The sequence below is a fragment of the Agrilus planipennis genome, unplaced genomic scaffold (assembly GCF_000699045.2).
Source record: "Agrilus planipennis isolate EAB-ADULT unplaced genomic scaffold, Apla_2.0 scaffold252, whole genome shotgun sequence".
In the NCBI taxonomy this organism is placed as follows: domain Eukaryota; kingdom Metazoa; phylum Arthropoda; class Insecta; order Coleoptera; family Buprestidae; genus Agrilus; species Agrilus planipennis.
The window spans coordinates 123,989-142,592 of NW_020442420.1; the positions used below are offsets into that span (position 1 = coordinate 123,989).

General features: G+C 35.5%; 1 protein-coding gene across 3 annotated transcripts in view; it reads left to right on the forward strand.

Annotated features, from left to right (window-relative positions):
* LOC108739746 (rho GTPase-activating protein 6) overlaps positions 1-18,604 on the forward strand; it is a 196,062-nt gene that overhangs the window by 85,839 nt on the left and 91,619 nt on the right. For all 3 annotated transcript variants that reach the window (XM_025980197.1, XM_025980196.1, XM_025980195.1), the window contains 2 exons: positions 10,486-10,642; positions 14,274-14,390. In XM_025980197.1, coding sequence (XP_025835982.1) covers positions 10,486-10,642; positions 14,274-14,390 — 274 coding nt within the window. The remainder of the gene's footprint in view (positions 1-10,485; positions 10,643-14,273; positions 14,391-18,604) is intronic.

Below are 18,604 nucleotides of genomic sequence, written 5' to 3' on the forward strand. Positions count from 1 at the left end.
CGAGTGCGAGTGAGATGATTCTTTCCTTTTCTTATCCCTTCCGTTTCGTAGTTGAATTGCCTCTTCCATAGCCGAACCCAATAGTATTGCGAACGTAGTCCGGCATGCTATCCCTGTGCTGCGAGACGATCGTTAGAAAATTTTCGTAGGTATTAGAGAGAGGGTTCGCTCGTCTACGGGATGAAGGGGGTTGATATGGGAGTAGAAGGGAGAAGAAAAAGAAAAAGCAGTAGTATGAATCATTACTGCTTCCTCTCTAGTACTCATTGAAGAGTATGAAGTGACCCAAACTGGCCTCAGGTAGCGGCTCCAACGAAGTTAAAGTTTGCCCGGCTCTGATTTACGGGAGGTTTTGTATTTTGTCGGGAGTCTGCATATCACATGGAACGTCAGGTGAATCCAGCCAAAACCCGACATCTGGCAACCGTCCTGATAATAATGAATCAAGCACATATAAAGTAGCAGTAATACGTATGTACCTTCATGCCAATAAATACAAAGGAAGAAAACAATCCATTAACTTCAAGTATAAGATCGTTAATCAAAATTATTAGTTTATTTATTCCTTTACCAGTGTCTCCGTTTTCTACTTTGAAACGATTTCCTCAACGAACCAGGAAAGCTTAATTTATTACTAATACAAACTATGATTTACACGAGGACTTCAAATACTTTTCGTAACTTGTTCGTAACTCTGAAGTTACAGTTTCTTCTCTGGCAGAGCCGGGAATATATGAAATTGATTGTAAATGTTGTAGTAGCAAAAGTATTGGACAAACCAGAAGCTTTCTTTACGTTCGATTCAAAGAGCATTTAGTTCTTGCGTAGTTTGGTAAAACAGAAAACTGTAGTTGTCTATGGAATCATGGAATCAATACTGGCAACCATATTTACTCGTATAAAAGCAGAATAACTTATTTTAACAACAGGAAGGTTCCTGTGCTTAGATATCCGTTATTTAGTTAAATTAGAGTTGTTATTGAAGATTTCCGAATTCTAATTACGACTTCTTGATGAAATCCCCATGGCGGATCATGGTGACCGTAAAAGCATTCGACCGTTCACCTTCTATCCCAAAAGACATATTCAGAAACTTCACGTTTTCGATCCAGGATCTCCAACGCTGGTGCTGTTCAGGTAGCAGACGAAATGTCGAACACTTTAGCCGCCACCATGATTCGGGGACGCGATTAGAATGCGAAAATCCAGTTTCTTCAGGCGGCACTTGTGAAAGCCTAAATCAACTTCATAGTTGTTTTTGTTTGGTAAAGTCGAGTTATAGTCACTGAACCGTAATATTGTTTAGACCAGGGGTGAGCAACCTTTTTAATCAACGGGCCAATTTAAATTTTAAAATTTTTTGGCGGGCCGCACATAAAGTAACACTTATTAATAATTTACAAAATCTTATTTATAATAAACATTAGAATAAAAGAATATAAAAATTAAAAAAAAAGTAAAGATTAAATATACAAATTTTAATGCAAAATAAAAACAAACAAAAAAGAACAATAAAACGAATCTACTTGAAATTTTTAATGAGAAATTTGGCATTGCATACAAGCTGATCCATATCAACCGGAATTGATGAGGTCCCTATACGTAAGCAGCTTTCTAATCTTGCATCACTGTCTTCACCGGTGGTCATTTTTGATTAATTTTATGGTTGAAAATAATTGTTTGCAAACATACGTACTTCCGTACATATCATTTGCTTTGCATTTTTCGTCAAAAGCGGAAATTTCTCAGGGCTAACATACGATTTATAAAAGGTTTTGATATTTGCTAAGAAAAATACATTTTTTAAATCGGTATTATTCTGCATGTCAATCACTTCCATTTGAAAGTCTTCGAGAACTGTATCCACATCGATATTAAATGGCGAGGAAAACATTTTCGATTCAAAGTCGATAAAATAAATTCAATTTTANTTCTCTTCTGTCTTCATTTCGTCCGTCTCATCTTTCGCACCCGAACCACCACCCATCCATTCCCACGATTCCTGAAAGCAGGCTGAAGAGGGCCTTACGCCCTACCTTCCGGCATAGTCCGGAGGGACTGCCCGCCCACCAGCATTACTGGCTGGTGGGAATGAAACACCAAAAGTTTTTTTTTCAGGCGGCAGTTGTGAAACCCTAAATCAACTTGTAAGTTGTTTTTGTTTAATAAGGTCGAGTTATGCTCGCTGAACCGTAATATTGGTTGGCTTATCTTGCCTTTTCTTTAGTTTTTAAAATAAGTTAAATTAATTCCTCGTTACTAAAAGGTACTTTAGGGTTTGACCTACTTACTTTGTTCCGCCAAAGTTTCCAGTATTTTTGAAGACTATCTTAAACGATGTTAACAAATTAATCAGCAGTTTTAGAACCTATCTGGGCTGGTACCAAAAAAGTTTTTCGGAAGTGTACATGCCTATAGAGCAACGGTTCTGCCGTGGAAACTATTCGAAGGAAACAAACTGGGTTGAAACAACTTTAATTAAAATAGATTTACATAAATTACAATCTGTTTAATGGCAGATTCAGGGAATCCAATAAATTGCATCGGACATAAAGCAATTCAAGGTTAATGGTGTGGAATTCTTGTTTGAGACTAATAAAATTAAACCGATTACTTTTTACTATCAGTTGCAACAGTTACATCGAAAAACACTGCTAAAAATACAGCAGTTTAGTTCAACAAAATAACTTTCTGTGAAAAGTGAATTTCTCTAGCTCACAATAATTTCAACAATCGTGAGATTTATTACATATTAACAAGGTTAGCGAAGTTATTTGCAAGCATCCATAAAATTATTTTTGATAAAACTGATAGAGAGATAAGAAAATCTTCACGCTTTTAATTCAGCTTTGTTTTATTTCAATTCTTTACCCGATTCGGACTCGCGCACCCAGGGTTCCGTACAAACTTGTAGGTATATAGGTAAATAGTCCATCAATCACAGGGATTGAGTCTCAAAGATTTTTTCCGCTTTTTTTCGAGTGTGTTATGTTTCCAACTAAAATTAGTTCCAAAAATGTATGATTAGATTTATTACAATGAAACATTTTTTTGTGATATAACTACATATTTACGGTTTTCAGATTTTTAGGGTTCCGAATAAAAAACGGAACCCTTATAGGATTACTCGTGTGTCTGTCTGTCCGTCTGTCACAGTCAATTTGCCCCGAATCTACTGGACCGATTGAGTTGAAATTTAGTACACATATAAATTGCTATGACCCAAACACGGATGCATAACGTAAACAAATTGATCTTAAACATAGGAGTCAGTTTTAGGGGATCAATAAAAAAAATTAAAAAAGTTCTGCAAACTATACCGTGTGACATATCAAATGAAAGGGCTTGTTCCAAGTTCTACACTTTTTTTATAATTTCAAAATAAATAGTTTTAATGTTATTTAGGAAATGTAAAATCTAAAATTTTGAAAAAATACAGAAAATAGTTCTTTACTTATAGATTACAGGAAAATTAATAAAACGTTTAAACCTAACGTAAATCTTTCAACAAAACAAAACAATATTGTGCATACAAATTTACATTTACAGTTTGAATGTATGGGAAACATGTTTTTCTTCAACTAGGTACAATCATAAGTTGGTTCTCAGGTTAGGGTTCCGTACGTTCCAACGAAAAACGGAACCCTCACAGGATCACTACTGTGCCTACCTGTCCGTTTTTCCTTTTACTTGCGCTTTAGAAACATTGCTTCTTGTCAAATTTCGTGACTCTCGGTCAACGGAAGGTAATACATTCTGATCTATTGATTGGGTTGACCTAGGTTTGATTCTCTCACAAACTATAAACTAGGAAGCATTCAGTTTTTAGAGAAATATTCATACACGTATTTTCAAAAAACAAGGCACTTCTTTGGTATAATAATTATATTCTCACCCTGTTTTTTTTTCGGAAATACAATAAATTTTGATTTGAATGATAATTTAATCTCTTGCTTTATAACTCACAGAATTATACGTCATGTATAACTAGGAGTTAGAGAAAGCTTTAAATAAAATGGATGCGGTGTTGACAAAACAGTAGGTAGTGTATGAAAATAAATAAAAGTAAAACAAAAATACTGGTATGCAAGGGTAAAAAAATAGAGAAAGAGCGAATATAAAGATAGGAGACGAAATATTAGAAAAAGTGGTTGATTTTAGATATTTAGATAAGTCAGGACGAAAGGAGTAGTAGGCATATAAAGCAGGTCGTGTCGCCTTCAATAAAAAGAAGTCACTTTTATGCTCGCGAACAGTGAATTTAGAAATTCGAAAAAGGTTGTTAAAGGTGTATGTTTGGAGCACGGCGCTGTACGGGTGCGAAACATGGACGGGGGGCGCGGGGAAAAGAAAACGTTAGAAGCATTCGAAATGTGGTGTTACCGTTGAATGATGAGGATAACGTGGATAGAGAAGGTTAGAAATGAAAAAGTATTAGAAAGAATAGGAGAACAAAGAACTCTATGGAAGTGAATAAGAAATAGGCGAGTTAGGTTAGTTAGACACCTTCTCAGGCATGAAGATCTAGTCAGAGACATATTAGACGCAGAAACGGGAGTTAGGAAGGGTAAAGGTAGACCTAGACTAGATTACTATTCGCGAATAGTTAAAGATGTGGATTGTTCTAGTTTTAGGGAAATGCGAAGATTAGCTCTGGGTTGTAAAGAGTGGAGGTGCGTGTCCAACTAATGTTAGAACTGAATAAGAAAATTAAACAGCTCCTATAGTCTGTTACCACTAAAAGCATCAAATGTTCTGCTCTCTTCATGGTAATAAAAGTAACATCTCCGCTAGTAACATTACGTTTAAATAGTTGTTAAAAGTTGGCTTTTTGTTTTCTGTACTTAGTAAAATTAAACTGAATTCATTAGTTTAAGCGCAAAGTTTGCATTTAAAACATAGTTAAAATACAAAGTGCAAATGTTATGAAACAATTGTTAGCAGGCCGTTCTAAATTTGCCCTGAACTGCTATTAGCAATTACATTTGTAGCGTGGGTTTTTAGTTTCTTACGTTATAAATTAATGTATGCTTTTTGGCAGTAACACTAGCTCCCTATTTATTTGGAGTACACGTGAACAATCAATTGCATATTTCTGCAATAATCACGTAACAAACGCAAGCACATTTTTATTCTAAATACAAAAATTTCGAACAGAAAAAGCCGACAGAATCGATCGATCAGCGGTTTATTCCATTCGAGTATCTGAGACAAAGAAGAGTAGGTACTCAATTTGCTGTGATTAACACAGACGTATCTGTAGAGTGTACATTACGGAAATATAAAACAAGAAGAAAGTTATTATGTAGCGACTGAGCCCGACCATTTGGGGAACGCAAAAGGGTGGAAAATATTAAACGTTACGAACAACTTCCTCCTCTTTCTTTGTCAACATACAAAACTTTGTTACGTCATCTCTGACTAGGGCTGCCATCCGTTCGGGATTCCCCGGATTTGCCCTAGTTTGAAGGGCGTCCGGGGGCCGTCCGGCAGGGGTTTTTAAAAAGTGCCCCTTTTGACAATTTTGTTATCAGTGGAAATCCAATTTTTTTATAGATAAGCGATGAATTCATTGACAATGCGAATGTAGAAAGAGTGTTTTCGCTAGTCACGCAGCAATAGGCGAAAGAAAGAAACTCCCTAAACATACACACGGTTTCTTCCCTGAACCGAGCGGCATGGCCTAGATGTTTAGACCATTACTTAGCATTCGGGAGGACGCCGGTTCGATTCCGTCTCCGTCAAAAAGTTTTTCTGTGGTTTCCTTAGATCACTTGGGCAAATGCTGAGTTAGCAATATTCCACAGATAAAATCTTTCATTCTCTTCTGCCATCATCTTGTCCCTCTCATTTTTCTCACCCGAACCACCACCCATTCATTCCCACGATTCCTGAAAAGAGGCTGAAGAGAGCCTCCCGTCCTACCTTCCGGCCTAATCCGGAAGAACTTCCCACCCACCAGCATTGGTGGCTAGTGGGAATGAAACACCCAAAAGTTTTTTCGGAATCAGTACCGAGCGGCATAACCTACAAGTTTAAACACTTACTTATTAACCGGGAGAAAACCGGTTAGATTCCGGGTTCTACTGCCCCGATTCAAGTTTTTCTGTGGTCTCCATCCGTATTTTTGTTTAATTTTAATTTATTTCTTTTTTATTTTCAATGTATTTTACATTTGAAGCTTAAGATACCTGTAGTTAATTTAAGTTTGCCCTGATGTGAAATCTTATTTTACACTATATACATCAAATAGATGAAGATATATTGGATTTAGTCCTTGATGTTCCGCCGCGATTCGACTGTACCATTNACGTTTCTAATTATTTTTGTTACCATATTACCTCAAAAAGTGTTTAAATTATATTAGAAATGTCTATTATTTGTTGCGGTTACATACGCACTTAATTCGATTTTAATTACAAGCTGTATAAATGAATAAAAATCAAAAAACTAGAACGATGTTTCTATTTTTGTTGCAAAAAATATTTTTTCAGAGGTATCCTGGGAAAAGACATATTTCGTCCAAATGTCCGGGATTTTTGCCGTGTTTATCCGGCGTTGGTAATTTAGGTGATGGCAGTCCTATCTCTGACGTACGTGTATACAAATGCATATAATATTCAGGGTGTAACTGCTTTAACTAGATGCAATTAGAAAAGCAGCGTTATTAAGAAACAAACGAATCTGTAAAAAACCCGCAACAAGTGGCGATGTGAAGCCGGTTCTAATTACAAATTTCGATAAGGATTGAGCAGCTACACATGGATGGCATCTAAACTAAACAATGCGGGTTGGCCAACGCCTAAGGTAAACTAAACAGCAACCTACCGCTTACTTATCGACGAGTTATTGGTTCTGGGAGCACCAGGGGTACAGACATACGTACGTACACTAAAAAAACTGTTAGAAATTGGAACCAAGTGGTGAAAAAAACATTATTTCTCACTCGCGCAAAAATGACAGAAGTTTACGAATTTCATTTATCGGAAAAATTGGCGTCTGAAACCAACCAACACAAATCCAATTGCGACTGAAAATCTGTTTAATGAAAAGTTCGTACTCGCTGCAAGTGATACGGATGCAGCAACTTTTGTTTTAAAATTCGCCACACTGCCATATGAGAGAAGTAGACGCTGGGTACTATTACGTGTGTTGTTTTCTATGAAATCAATAAATAAAAATATTAAAACATCTGTGCAACTGGGTCGAGTAAGTCTGTTGTTTTTCGATTTCCATCTTCCTTTCTTCCCGTCCAAATGGCTCCTTACATCGGCAATTTCCAATACAATAACAACAAAAAATCAGCCACTGCCCTGAGAGGAGATATGACGTCGCTTTATAAAATAATAACAACTATGATACACTGACTCAGTGCCATTGGCTGATATTGCTTATTACCAATTCAATGCAGCGTTGCGTTGTCGTATTTTTTTGCGTGATTTACCAGGGTCGTCCTAGTCCCTGTCTGTTCTTTGAAACCAATTTTTCTCGGAAACGATGGACATTCGGACCTGCACAAGTGTACTTACTTTTCTTGTTTTATAAAGCCCTATTACCTTGCCGCACTTGTTCTATTTACATCTTTTATAGTGCGGCATCGTTGACTATAGCATGACCGAACGACATGGCTTAGAGGTTTAGACTACTGTTTAGCAATTTTAAGTGATTTTGTAGTTTCCTAGGATTACTTAGACAAATTTCCTATACCTAGCTTTTTATTTACTATAGCATTTACATCAAAACTCAAATAAGCATGCGTTAATGTTGCGTTAGTTCTATTAAATAGAATAGAACCTAGAACAGAGGTTCCCAGCCTATCTGGAACACTGACCAATTTCAATTTTCTCTAGTCGATAATAGCTAGTTTGACAAGAAATATTAGCATATTATCTAATTTTACTTTACTTACCTATTTATTTATAAACACGTTCATCTGAATGTAGCATAAAGATATTATTAAGTTTTAAACATTAATCATGGCAAAAAAATATTAAACGTAAATAACAGTTACAGAAGAAATCCTTCTACATAATTAATGTTTTGGATTTTAGAAAATGTTGTTTATCGTTCTTTTACCGTTGTAAAAGTAAAAATCAATAATAAAACAATAAATTTACAATAAGACGGGCAGCAATGAAGCTCCTGACCCATTATAACCCGCACACTNCTGTTTCTCCCTCTAATATGTCTCTGACTAGACCTGTTACAGAAGAAATCCTTCTACATAATTAATGTTTTGGATTTTAGAAAATGTTGTTTATCGTTCTTTTACCGTTGTAAAAGTAAAAATCAATAATAAAACAATAAATTTACAATAAGACGGGCAGCAATGAAGCTCCTGACCCATTATAACCCGCACACTCGTAAATTCTTCTCCTAACGATTTCTTTGGTGTTAATGAACCACTTAATAATACAAAAGTTTTGAATGAACGAATTCTCAAAAGAGTTTAATATTCTGATTCTAAATTTGGTCCATTTCTTCCTCGAAAAACAAAAGCCTCATTTTATTTGGAGATAATGAATATTCAGCGTTTTAATTTGTGACACTTTAAGATTGCAAGGGTCAGAAAAACGACTCTTAGTAATATTTTCAGCGCAATGAAGGAATAAATTAAAGGCGCGGGTGATTATCCTTTCAAAGTTATTGCTTTCGAGGTTTCAACTTATTTTTAGAGCTTTCTACGCTGGTGGTAATTGTGCACATCCAGCTAACATCGTGGATATTTTGAAGCCATTAGGATAAAATTTGCACCTTTTATTTCTTTGATGTAAACTTCTTGATCACTAGGTACTTGATGAAGAAAAGTAATTGGGAGAATTGTACCTACACGTATTTTTTGAAATGCATTTACACATTAAGACTGACAGGTAATACAATCTGAACAATTCTCGTATATATGTATACAAGATATTACATCACATCTCACGAAAACATCTGCAAGCATTTTGACGACATTCGCAGGACAGTGGTGTTTTGAGTCGATAATTCAATTTAAAATTGACATGCTTTCATGCATTCTTTTCATTTAAGCTCGGACGCCCCTTACTACTTAAAGGATATGAAGTATGAAGATTGGAAAAACTTTGGCGGTTATTGAAGAACAAACAAAATAGCTCAAAACCCCAACGCCAAAACACGAAACTGTAGTTGTCCGAAGCACTTTTCGGTAACAAGGTTACTTTCTTCAGGGACTCTTAGTTAGTTAACTCAGTTAGTTCACTTTTGTTTATTTTAAAGGATGTGGTTTATTATCTTCACTAAATAGTATAAAACAAAGTCGCTTTCCCGCTGTCTGTCCCTATTCATTAAAACTACGCAACGGATTTTCATGCGGTTTTTTTAAAAGATAGAGTGATTCAAGAGGAAGGTTTATATGTATAATACGTGCATAATATAATAGGGAAACACGGATAATTTTAGAGATTTCTAATGTGATGTCGTAAATAAACACATTTTTTGCGCTTACATTGCAAACGCTGGCTGAACCCTACGAGATAGATCAAAATAATGTACTACAATATTGTACATCTTAAAAGAGTCTACCGCGATGGTATATGTCTATCTCTGAAGGATAACCCACAATAACCATTTTTATCCTTTACTTTTTATGAGAAATAATGGCTTATTTGCGAAGCGATTGTAAGCAATATAGCATTAATTCTTATCCAACTAAGTACCTCAAATATATTGTGCATTTAATATAGATCAATATGGCCCTTTACAGCATGTAATTTATATGAATATTTTCGAAGATATTACAGATTTAAAATGCATTGACATAGCGGTGCGGCGGTACCGGCCGGGAGGCCGATTTGTAATGGGCGGTGGTGGTTAGATAGAGAAAGAAGCATTTTCCTACACGATCTTTTTAACCTGTAAAAGACCATAGATGTTGTCTGCCTCTATAAAAAACGTGAACTACTGATCTAGATCAAAGCTTAAAACTCAGGAGAACACCGATTCGATTCCGGGTTTGTCTGCCGTAGTCCAAATTTTCTGAGGCTTCTTTGGATAGCTTAGGGATTTAAACAAATGCTAGAGCAATAATATTCTATAGATAATCTTCTGTTAATCCTCTGTCTTATCTTCGATCGTTTTATTTTTCTCTCCCAAGATCCTTATAAGAAGGCTGAGAAGAGACTTCCACCTTACCCTCCGGTTTTGGGCTGGAGTGAAGACTAGTAGTTGGTAGGAATGAAACTCACGAAAGACTTTTTTATAGTAGTCTACGCAGGTGACTCGAATTTCTACTTCCTGTATTACAAAAGACACAAATCCTATTTCGTTTTTTCGTCGTTACAAAGAATTCTTTTAAATCAAAAGATAGCGAAATGACAAAATTGTCTTTTGGATGAAAATACACAAAGTTCTTAGATGCGGAAGACAGACAAAGGTACTAGAGTAAACGAAAATGGAAAAAATATTAAGAGCGTATCTAAGCTAGTTGCATTTTCCGGTGAGTGAATTTTTGTTTTGCTTCAGGGCAACTGCACGTGGAACAACGTGACGGGTCGTCAGGTGTTGCTAAACGACACGACACTTTTGCAGCTTAGCGAAGTGGAACGGCGTGTCCTGCGACAGGTGGCGCTCGCCAAACTTCAAGCTCTCAACCTTGGGGTCAACATCAAAATACCAACTGGTGAGTTCTACTTTAGGATCAGATATGTTTAATATCGCATATAAATTCAAACGCAATTCTCGCAACGATAACTTTTCAATTTGAGTACACTTCCTAAAATATCCACAAATCCTTTACCTTTTAGCGGTTACTACTGAAAAAGGGTAAACTGAAACGCGATAACAGTAAAATATTCTATAAACTTCCAAATTTACTACTAAAAAAGGGTAAACTGAAATGTGACAGTAGTAAAATATTTCATAAACTTATAATACTCCTATCACGTTTTTGTTTCTATTTTTTACTGTAGTTCGTACGTTTAAATGTTGCGATTATAGCTATAAAATCAATTTTTTATTTTAAAAGGTAAATATTATTAATCCTGCTGTTAAATACACAAAATCAAAACTAATGCACTAAGGGATCATCATCATCACCATAAGGTCGTTAGTCTTAAGACTGGTTGGACACGCACCTCCACTCTTTCCTATCCTGAGCCAATCTTCGCATTTCCGTAAAACTAAAACATCCCACATCCTTAAGTATTTGCGAACACTAATCTAATTTAGGTCTACTTCTACTCCTCTTAACTCCTGTTTCTCCCTCTAATATGTCTCTGACTAGACCTTCATGCCTGAGAAGGTGTCCTGCCAACATATCTCGCTTATTTTCTGTTGACTTCCATAGAGTCCTCTGTTTTGCTATTCTTTCTTATACTTCTTCATTTCTAACCTTTTCTAGTCACGTTATCCTCATCATCCGCCTATAACACAACATTTCGAACCTTTTCTTTTCCGCCGCGTCCGCCATTCATGTCTCGCACGCGTACAGCGCCGCGCTCTAGACATACACCTTTAACAATCTTTTTCCAATTTCTAAATTAATTGTTCGCGAGCATAGAATGATTTCTTTTTATTGAACACGACTCGACCCTGCGCTATCCTCTGATTTATATCCCCACTGCTCCTTCCGTCCTGACTTATCTGACTAATACCTTGATAGCTGAAATCAACCACTTTTTCTAATCTTGTTTAATATCTTTAGATTCGCTCTTTCCTTAATTTTTCTTTTCATGCATACCAGTATTTTTATTTTACTTTTATTTATTTTCATACAATACTGTTTTGACAATACCCCTTTCATTTTATTTAAATCTATCTGCAACTCCTCCTTGCTAAATGCTTATACTAAGGGATAAAATAGAATATTCATTATTTAGATAGCTGATAAATTTTTTTCGTGTGCACATGCTTTGCTAACCTCTTTTATCTAGTACTGGGTATCAGGTTGATAACGTCCAATCGAGAAACAAGTGGCCGCTAAGACTCCTTTGAAGTTGACATGAAAAATTAGCCGCAAATTAGCCGTGAGCCAAAACTTAGCTTCCAATGAAGTTAATATACGAAAAGTATAAACTCAGTTACGAAAATTATAAACAGTCACGACCGGTTTCATAATTATCCCTTCATTAACGGACTAAATGATGACATTTTGAAAAAAAAAAATTCGATCCCCCTGTTTAATATCTACATTCCTAGAGGTTAATTGACGGCTAATTATGACATCGGTTCTGGCTGTCTAGGATTTCCCTAACCAATTTTACAATTTTTTCATGCTAATACAAATTAGGTTAGTATGGATACTGCTTTCGAGTTTCCCGCGTCCCGACATATTTTTGGCTATCACGGGCTGATTTGCAAAATATTCACAACACGGTTTCAAGCTTGAGACAGAATGTCTATTACTGTCTCACTCGATATTATAGCGATTGTCGGGTCATTTAAATAGAAAAAGACGCTATTTTGAAAAAGCAAATTCGAAACGCCAGAATTAGTGGAAAATTGAGTCCGGTTCCAACTTCCTACAATTTTTTTACAAGATTTTACAATTATTGAAAGTTTCCTGATTTGAAGTTAGTACTTACTTACTTACTATAATACCTATGCAAACTGGTTTTCGGGTTTCCTGAATCTTATTTTTGGCTTTCACGGCTTATTTGGAAAATATTCACAGCAAGTTTCCACTCCGATTTAGAATGTCTCAATATCTCACCGGATATCCTGCCGTCAAGATCGAAAAATGACGCTATTCAAAAACAATTCAACCTCTTGGTTAATAATCCACATCGTCAGCGGTTAATTAGCCCCTAATTATAAGCAAGGTTCTAGTATTTTCCTAATCGATTTTAGAATTTTTGCATGCTAACTACAAATAAAGATTTCCCGGGTCGCGGCTAATTTTTCACTTTCACAACTAATTTGCGGCTGATTATCCGATGGTTTATATTTTATCTGCTAATTTTGCCACGCCATCTTCGAAGATGTTCCGCTTGGAAAAGTTAGCCGTATTAAACTGGCGTATGTATTAATTAAATATGTTAAAATATCCGACTGGTTAATACACCTACATCTCCTACAACTTAGTGGGGTTTAATTACTCCACAATTTCTGCGATTCCATTTCAAAGTATAATTTTTCGAAATGAGTTTTATGTAAATCTTCAACCAAATCACTTCAACTTATATCAACAGCTTAATGAGTGAATTTTCTCATTGTATATTAATTCTATTTGCATTTTTGAAACAACTTCATTCAAGGATGGGACTATTTTCAGCACTTTGGAATGTATCTAAAGAAAATATCAGTATACTTCGTTTAGTTTCTCTAGCGATGTGACCTTCAGTTTGACCGGCACAAAGTAGAAAAGAACAGCACTAGGCCAGAAAAGAAAGGAGACAACTCTCGGCCAAACTCTTAACCGGTGAGGAGCGTATAATCTGTACAGTACTACACGGAAAAATTGACCATTGTATCCACTAAAATTGCTTTGCTCAAATGTGCTGTTATTTGTACCAATTACTACTGAAAATATCAACGAGATGTTTATTTACATTTGAAGATATATTAAAGCTTTAACGCTTGTTTTCGACTCGCACTACTATTCATGATTGAACAAAACTTTTGGTAGGTACTGTATGAAAAAGTATGTTTAAAGAACAAGAGCCGAGAGTATAATGAGCTCTTTTCTTCCTACCTACGATTTTGCCAGCTTGCATCCAAGACATTGGATGGCACACTTCTCTAGGGAAAGTAAACGAAGTATACCTAATGAAGGTTTTTCAATAACGGAACAATGCTAAGTCACGCTCGCTTTATTCTATATTCTCTGGTAAAACTAACTAGGAATTCCCACTCATTTAAGAGTCAAATTCACTCGGTCATACTATGAATGCATATACAGACATTTGAAAGCAAAAGGTCACTTGTATTAATTAATTGTAATGATATACTTACAATTAGTCTACTTTCCTATGTAACATTTTTTAATCATGAGTAACGCTCTCTATTATTGTATGATATTTTCTGGACGGTTTTTATGTCATTACATAAGAAGATTAGACTCCTTATTAATAGTTTACATGCCTCGATCAGTAGAGACAACACTGCACAATGATATAATTTAATAACGGAAGTATAATATAAAATAAGTATAAATCCCCTGCAACACGGCATGCGGACTGCCTGACTGTATAACGGGGTTGGAGCGGCCTGGAACATGAAAAAACGTCCTGGCACGTTGCCGCTCCACGTGCCGTATAATATGACCTTAATATACACCCTTTTTAATTATGATTTAATTTTACTTGTTTTAGATTCCACGTCCAGTCCGACTTCACATAAACCCAAGAGAAGGGCGTATTTGTTGAAAAGAAAGGCGCTTACGACGGGTTTCTTCGAGGGTAGTAAAAAAGAAGGGGAAAAAGAAAAGGGTGAGTTGTACTTACGTATAATGTGTAAATAAAACTCTTTGTTGTGGTTGAGGAAATACTTTTAATAAAAAACATTCAGTTCCCGGCTGGCAATTCAATGAAATAATAATGACATAAATGACAATTCCGAACTAATGAATTCCCTTTAATATTAATATATTATATTATAAAGTCCTGGTAAATCATGGAAAATGTCAATTCCGTCCCGTGTTAGTAGTATTTCACTGTAAACTACAACGACGCTTGTTTAAAGATATAATCGCAACCAGGCAGTTCTAAAGCCGATCCTGACCTTTTGCGTACCTAAGTAACCTCTAACCGCTGCACTGTTTACTATTATTCGGTTATCTCTTTTCACTTAGTCTGTACTACTCATGAAGCATTTCCTAACTTAACAAAGGAAGTGCTCAAAATGAAAGAAGATATGTCCATTCTTGCGTTAAACTATTGCGGATTTGCCAATTTTGATTGTCCCAACTACAACTCTGATTTTATTCTATCTTCAGTAGAAAGACCAATAGATTGAATTTTTCGATACTAGACTTGGCCTAGATGAAAATGACCAACCCTTTATCCCTGATTTAATCAAAACAGCTAACACTGCTGTATGAGTTCCTTTCTCAAAATCCACAAAAACAATTTGTGGTCAAAACTGATATTTTAGTGTTGAACATTCAACAACGGCATATTTGAAGCAGATACATATGAATCTTCTTTTTATGCGTGGAAAGTAAATATTTGGAGCACCTTGAAACATAGTACCCCAAACGGAATATACGTGTCTCAAGAAGGTCATTAGTGTATTTCGGATGGAATTTACACCAACCCGGTAAATCACTAACAGAATCGAAATTTCTGAATGTTAAAAGCTTGCTAGCACTTGTGTCGCCAACTAGTATACCTATAGATTCAGATATACACCCTTTGATAGGACATTACTAAACACTTAATTACTACAAATATCACAAAAAGGCTCTTTATCAGTTCAGTCTCCTGTCTCAACTGCACGCCGTTAAACAACATTCAATGAGTAAGTACATACAGCGTAGTGTCTCGCCCCTATTACCCTTAGAGTTAGAGATAACCTAAACTGGGTACGTTTTTCACCTCGCTTGAGGTTAGAAATAGAAAACACTTCCTGTAGAAACCATACCATCATCGTCTTAGGATCGTAAGTCCTAATACTGATTAGGCACACACCTTCACTCTTTCCTATCCTGAGCTAATTTTCGCTGCAAGTAGAACATCCCACATCCTTAACTATTTATGAACAGTAATCTAATCTGGGTCTAACCTCTCCTACTCTTAAACCTCTTTTTCTGCTTCTAATATGTGTCTAACCGGCTCTACATGCCTGAGAAGGTATCCTACGAACCCATCTATTTATTATTGACTTCCATAGCATCCCCTTTTCCTATTCTTTCTAATACCTCTTCATTTCTAACCTTTTCTACCCACGTTATCCTTATCATTCGCCTGTAATACCACATTTCGAACGCTTCTAACCTTTTCTTTTCCAACATGCCCAGTGACCACTTTTCATACCCGTTTGTAGTCATACTCGGACACATACTTAACAATCTTTTTCGAATTTCTAAATGAAGCACAAGAGTGACTTCTTTTTGTTAAATGCACTATCCTTTGCTATATACATTTCTCTACTGCTCCTTCCGTCTTGAATTACCTAATTTCTTAGATACCGAAATTCAGCGACTTCTTTTAATTTTTCGTCTCTTATCTTTATGTTCAGTCTTTCTCTACTTTTTCGTCTTTACATACCAACATTGGTACAATCGCCGTGACCTGGCCTTTTTCAATTGTCCAAAGTTTTCAAGTCATTGGCCGAGGGTTTACGTAGTAAGTGTGTTGAGTTCAGCGACTTATTTTTTGACACTTCCAAATGGATTTGTGCCCCTTCTTCTCATGTTTCTTTTAACTGCAATTGAATGCGATCATAATTGGGATTTAGTATAGGTTCGGGCACTCGGTCTTCCATTTTTGGGTCTGTTCCTTGGCGTCCTACTGTTTACATTCAATTAATTTTATCAATTACACATCAATGAGACCATTGCTTTAACTGATTTGGTATAATTTGATATGAGGTATGATTAGAAACCTACATATATATGACATTTGACTTTGAAATCGTCCTCTATAAAAGAAAAACAAATGTCCAAAAGTTTTACTACTTTGGAAATACCCGTTTTATTGTTACAAATACATTTGCAACTGTACCTTTTTGATAATAAAAACCGTTTTGCCATAATTTAAATTTAGAATTGATGAGTCACATTACAAAATTATTTTAAGGAAGGATAACGTACGAATTTTTAATTTTAAATTTCAAGGCCAACATCGAAACAAAAAACTGGGGAACACAATATATATGTACATCTAGACAAACAAAACAAAATTTTATTTTTAAACATTCTTTGGGGAGTTTTATTAGGTTTTGGAACGTCTACTATTAAAAAGGAAACAAAAATCTTAATGATTTGGCAAAATAAAATACTTATGTTCGTATCTTATAACAAGATCGTAAATCACTTGTTGGCAATGTTTAATGTATTTTGTTGCATTCAAACTGCATTTGTGGCAGTAGCCACCAATAGGTGGGTGCAGACGTACTTAGTGTAAGTAAAAATTCTACGAAACGATTAATCGAGGAGTGACAATGTCAGATACCCTTAAATTCAGTGCATACTGAACATCAAATAATTTTAAATGTTGTCATCCTGACATGTTTTCTGTTTCATGAATTTATTGATGTAATAGAAGGAATTTAATACTTCATAAACGAAAAGTAATGGGTACATCAATAAAAAAGAACCGGCTAAGTGAGGGTTGTTTTCTCGTTCTCGCATGGAGGGTTCCGTAGAAATTTGTAGGGAGCATTGCTGGCTGGTGGGAATGAAACACCCAAAAGTTTTTTTTTCCTTGCTAGATGATAATACTGCTATATCATCTGCAAATCTAAGCATACTAAACTTTTGCCCCTCTATATCTGTCCCTTCAGTTGTACTGTCTTTAATGATGTTGATCGCGTCTTTGATGTATAGATCAAAAAGTAGCGATGACAGTGTGCATCCCTGTCTGACTCCCTTCCTAAAATCTACTCCGCGTTGCAGACCCAGCTCTATAACTGCCTGTTAATCTTTATACAAACTAAGTATCACTCTTCTATCTTTGTAACTCATTCCTACATTTTTAAGTATATTTAATATCTTGTTCCATTTAACATTCTCAAAAGCTTTTTAATTAAATACATATTAAGAGAAAATTGTCATTATTGCTACTTACACTCAAGCATAAACCGGAAGAAGTTCCTGCTATGATTCTAGCAGCATACAGCCAGCCAGCTGAATTAGCGCATAATATAACAATTGCACTAATAGTTACAGGCACCATCGATACAACAAGAGTTTTCTTTCTTCCTATGTATTCTATAGGGTAACTTGCAAACATACTACCTAATCCTACCCCTACAAATAATAGGGAAGCTATCAGAGATGTTTCGGTCTGTAAATGAAATAATAATAATAAAGAAACAAAAGACAACGAATCTTAATTAATTTTAATGGATACTTTCAAATTTAAGACTTACCGAATTTAATGTAACGCCTATAGGTGAGTTTGCAGATGTAAGTTGTGGGACTGCAGGGGAAGTCCATACGAAATGAGTGGACACGGCTGCTATTGTTGTCATGGCTAGAGTGAAATAGAGTAAATGTAGCTAACTAAGGGATGATCCAGAGATAATTCTCAAATCATCGAGAATACAATAATTTGATAAATAGTTCTGAGGAAGGACCATTAGGATAAAGTTAAAGTTTTTAAATTTCTAGATTAAACATAGTACGCTTTGCTTAGAATGACAGTAAATACTGTTTATCGAGATGAAAAAAAAATTTTCTATCCCTCTGGAACAGTAGTTTTTTTTTCTGGATAAAAGGTACCCTATATCTTTTTCTGTAGTCCTGACAATATGTGTACAAAATTTCATGAAGATCGATTGAGCAGTTGAAGAATGAAATGGTAATAAACAAACAAGCAAATTCAGATAGGCATTTATAATATTATAGTAGTTAGGATTATAAAAGGTCATCCATTTGGATTTATGATAAAAAATCTCCCCCTAAATTGCACAAATATTTGCAAACATTTAATAAAGGTAGATATAGGAAAAAAGTGATGTTTGTGACATGTATATTTTG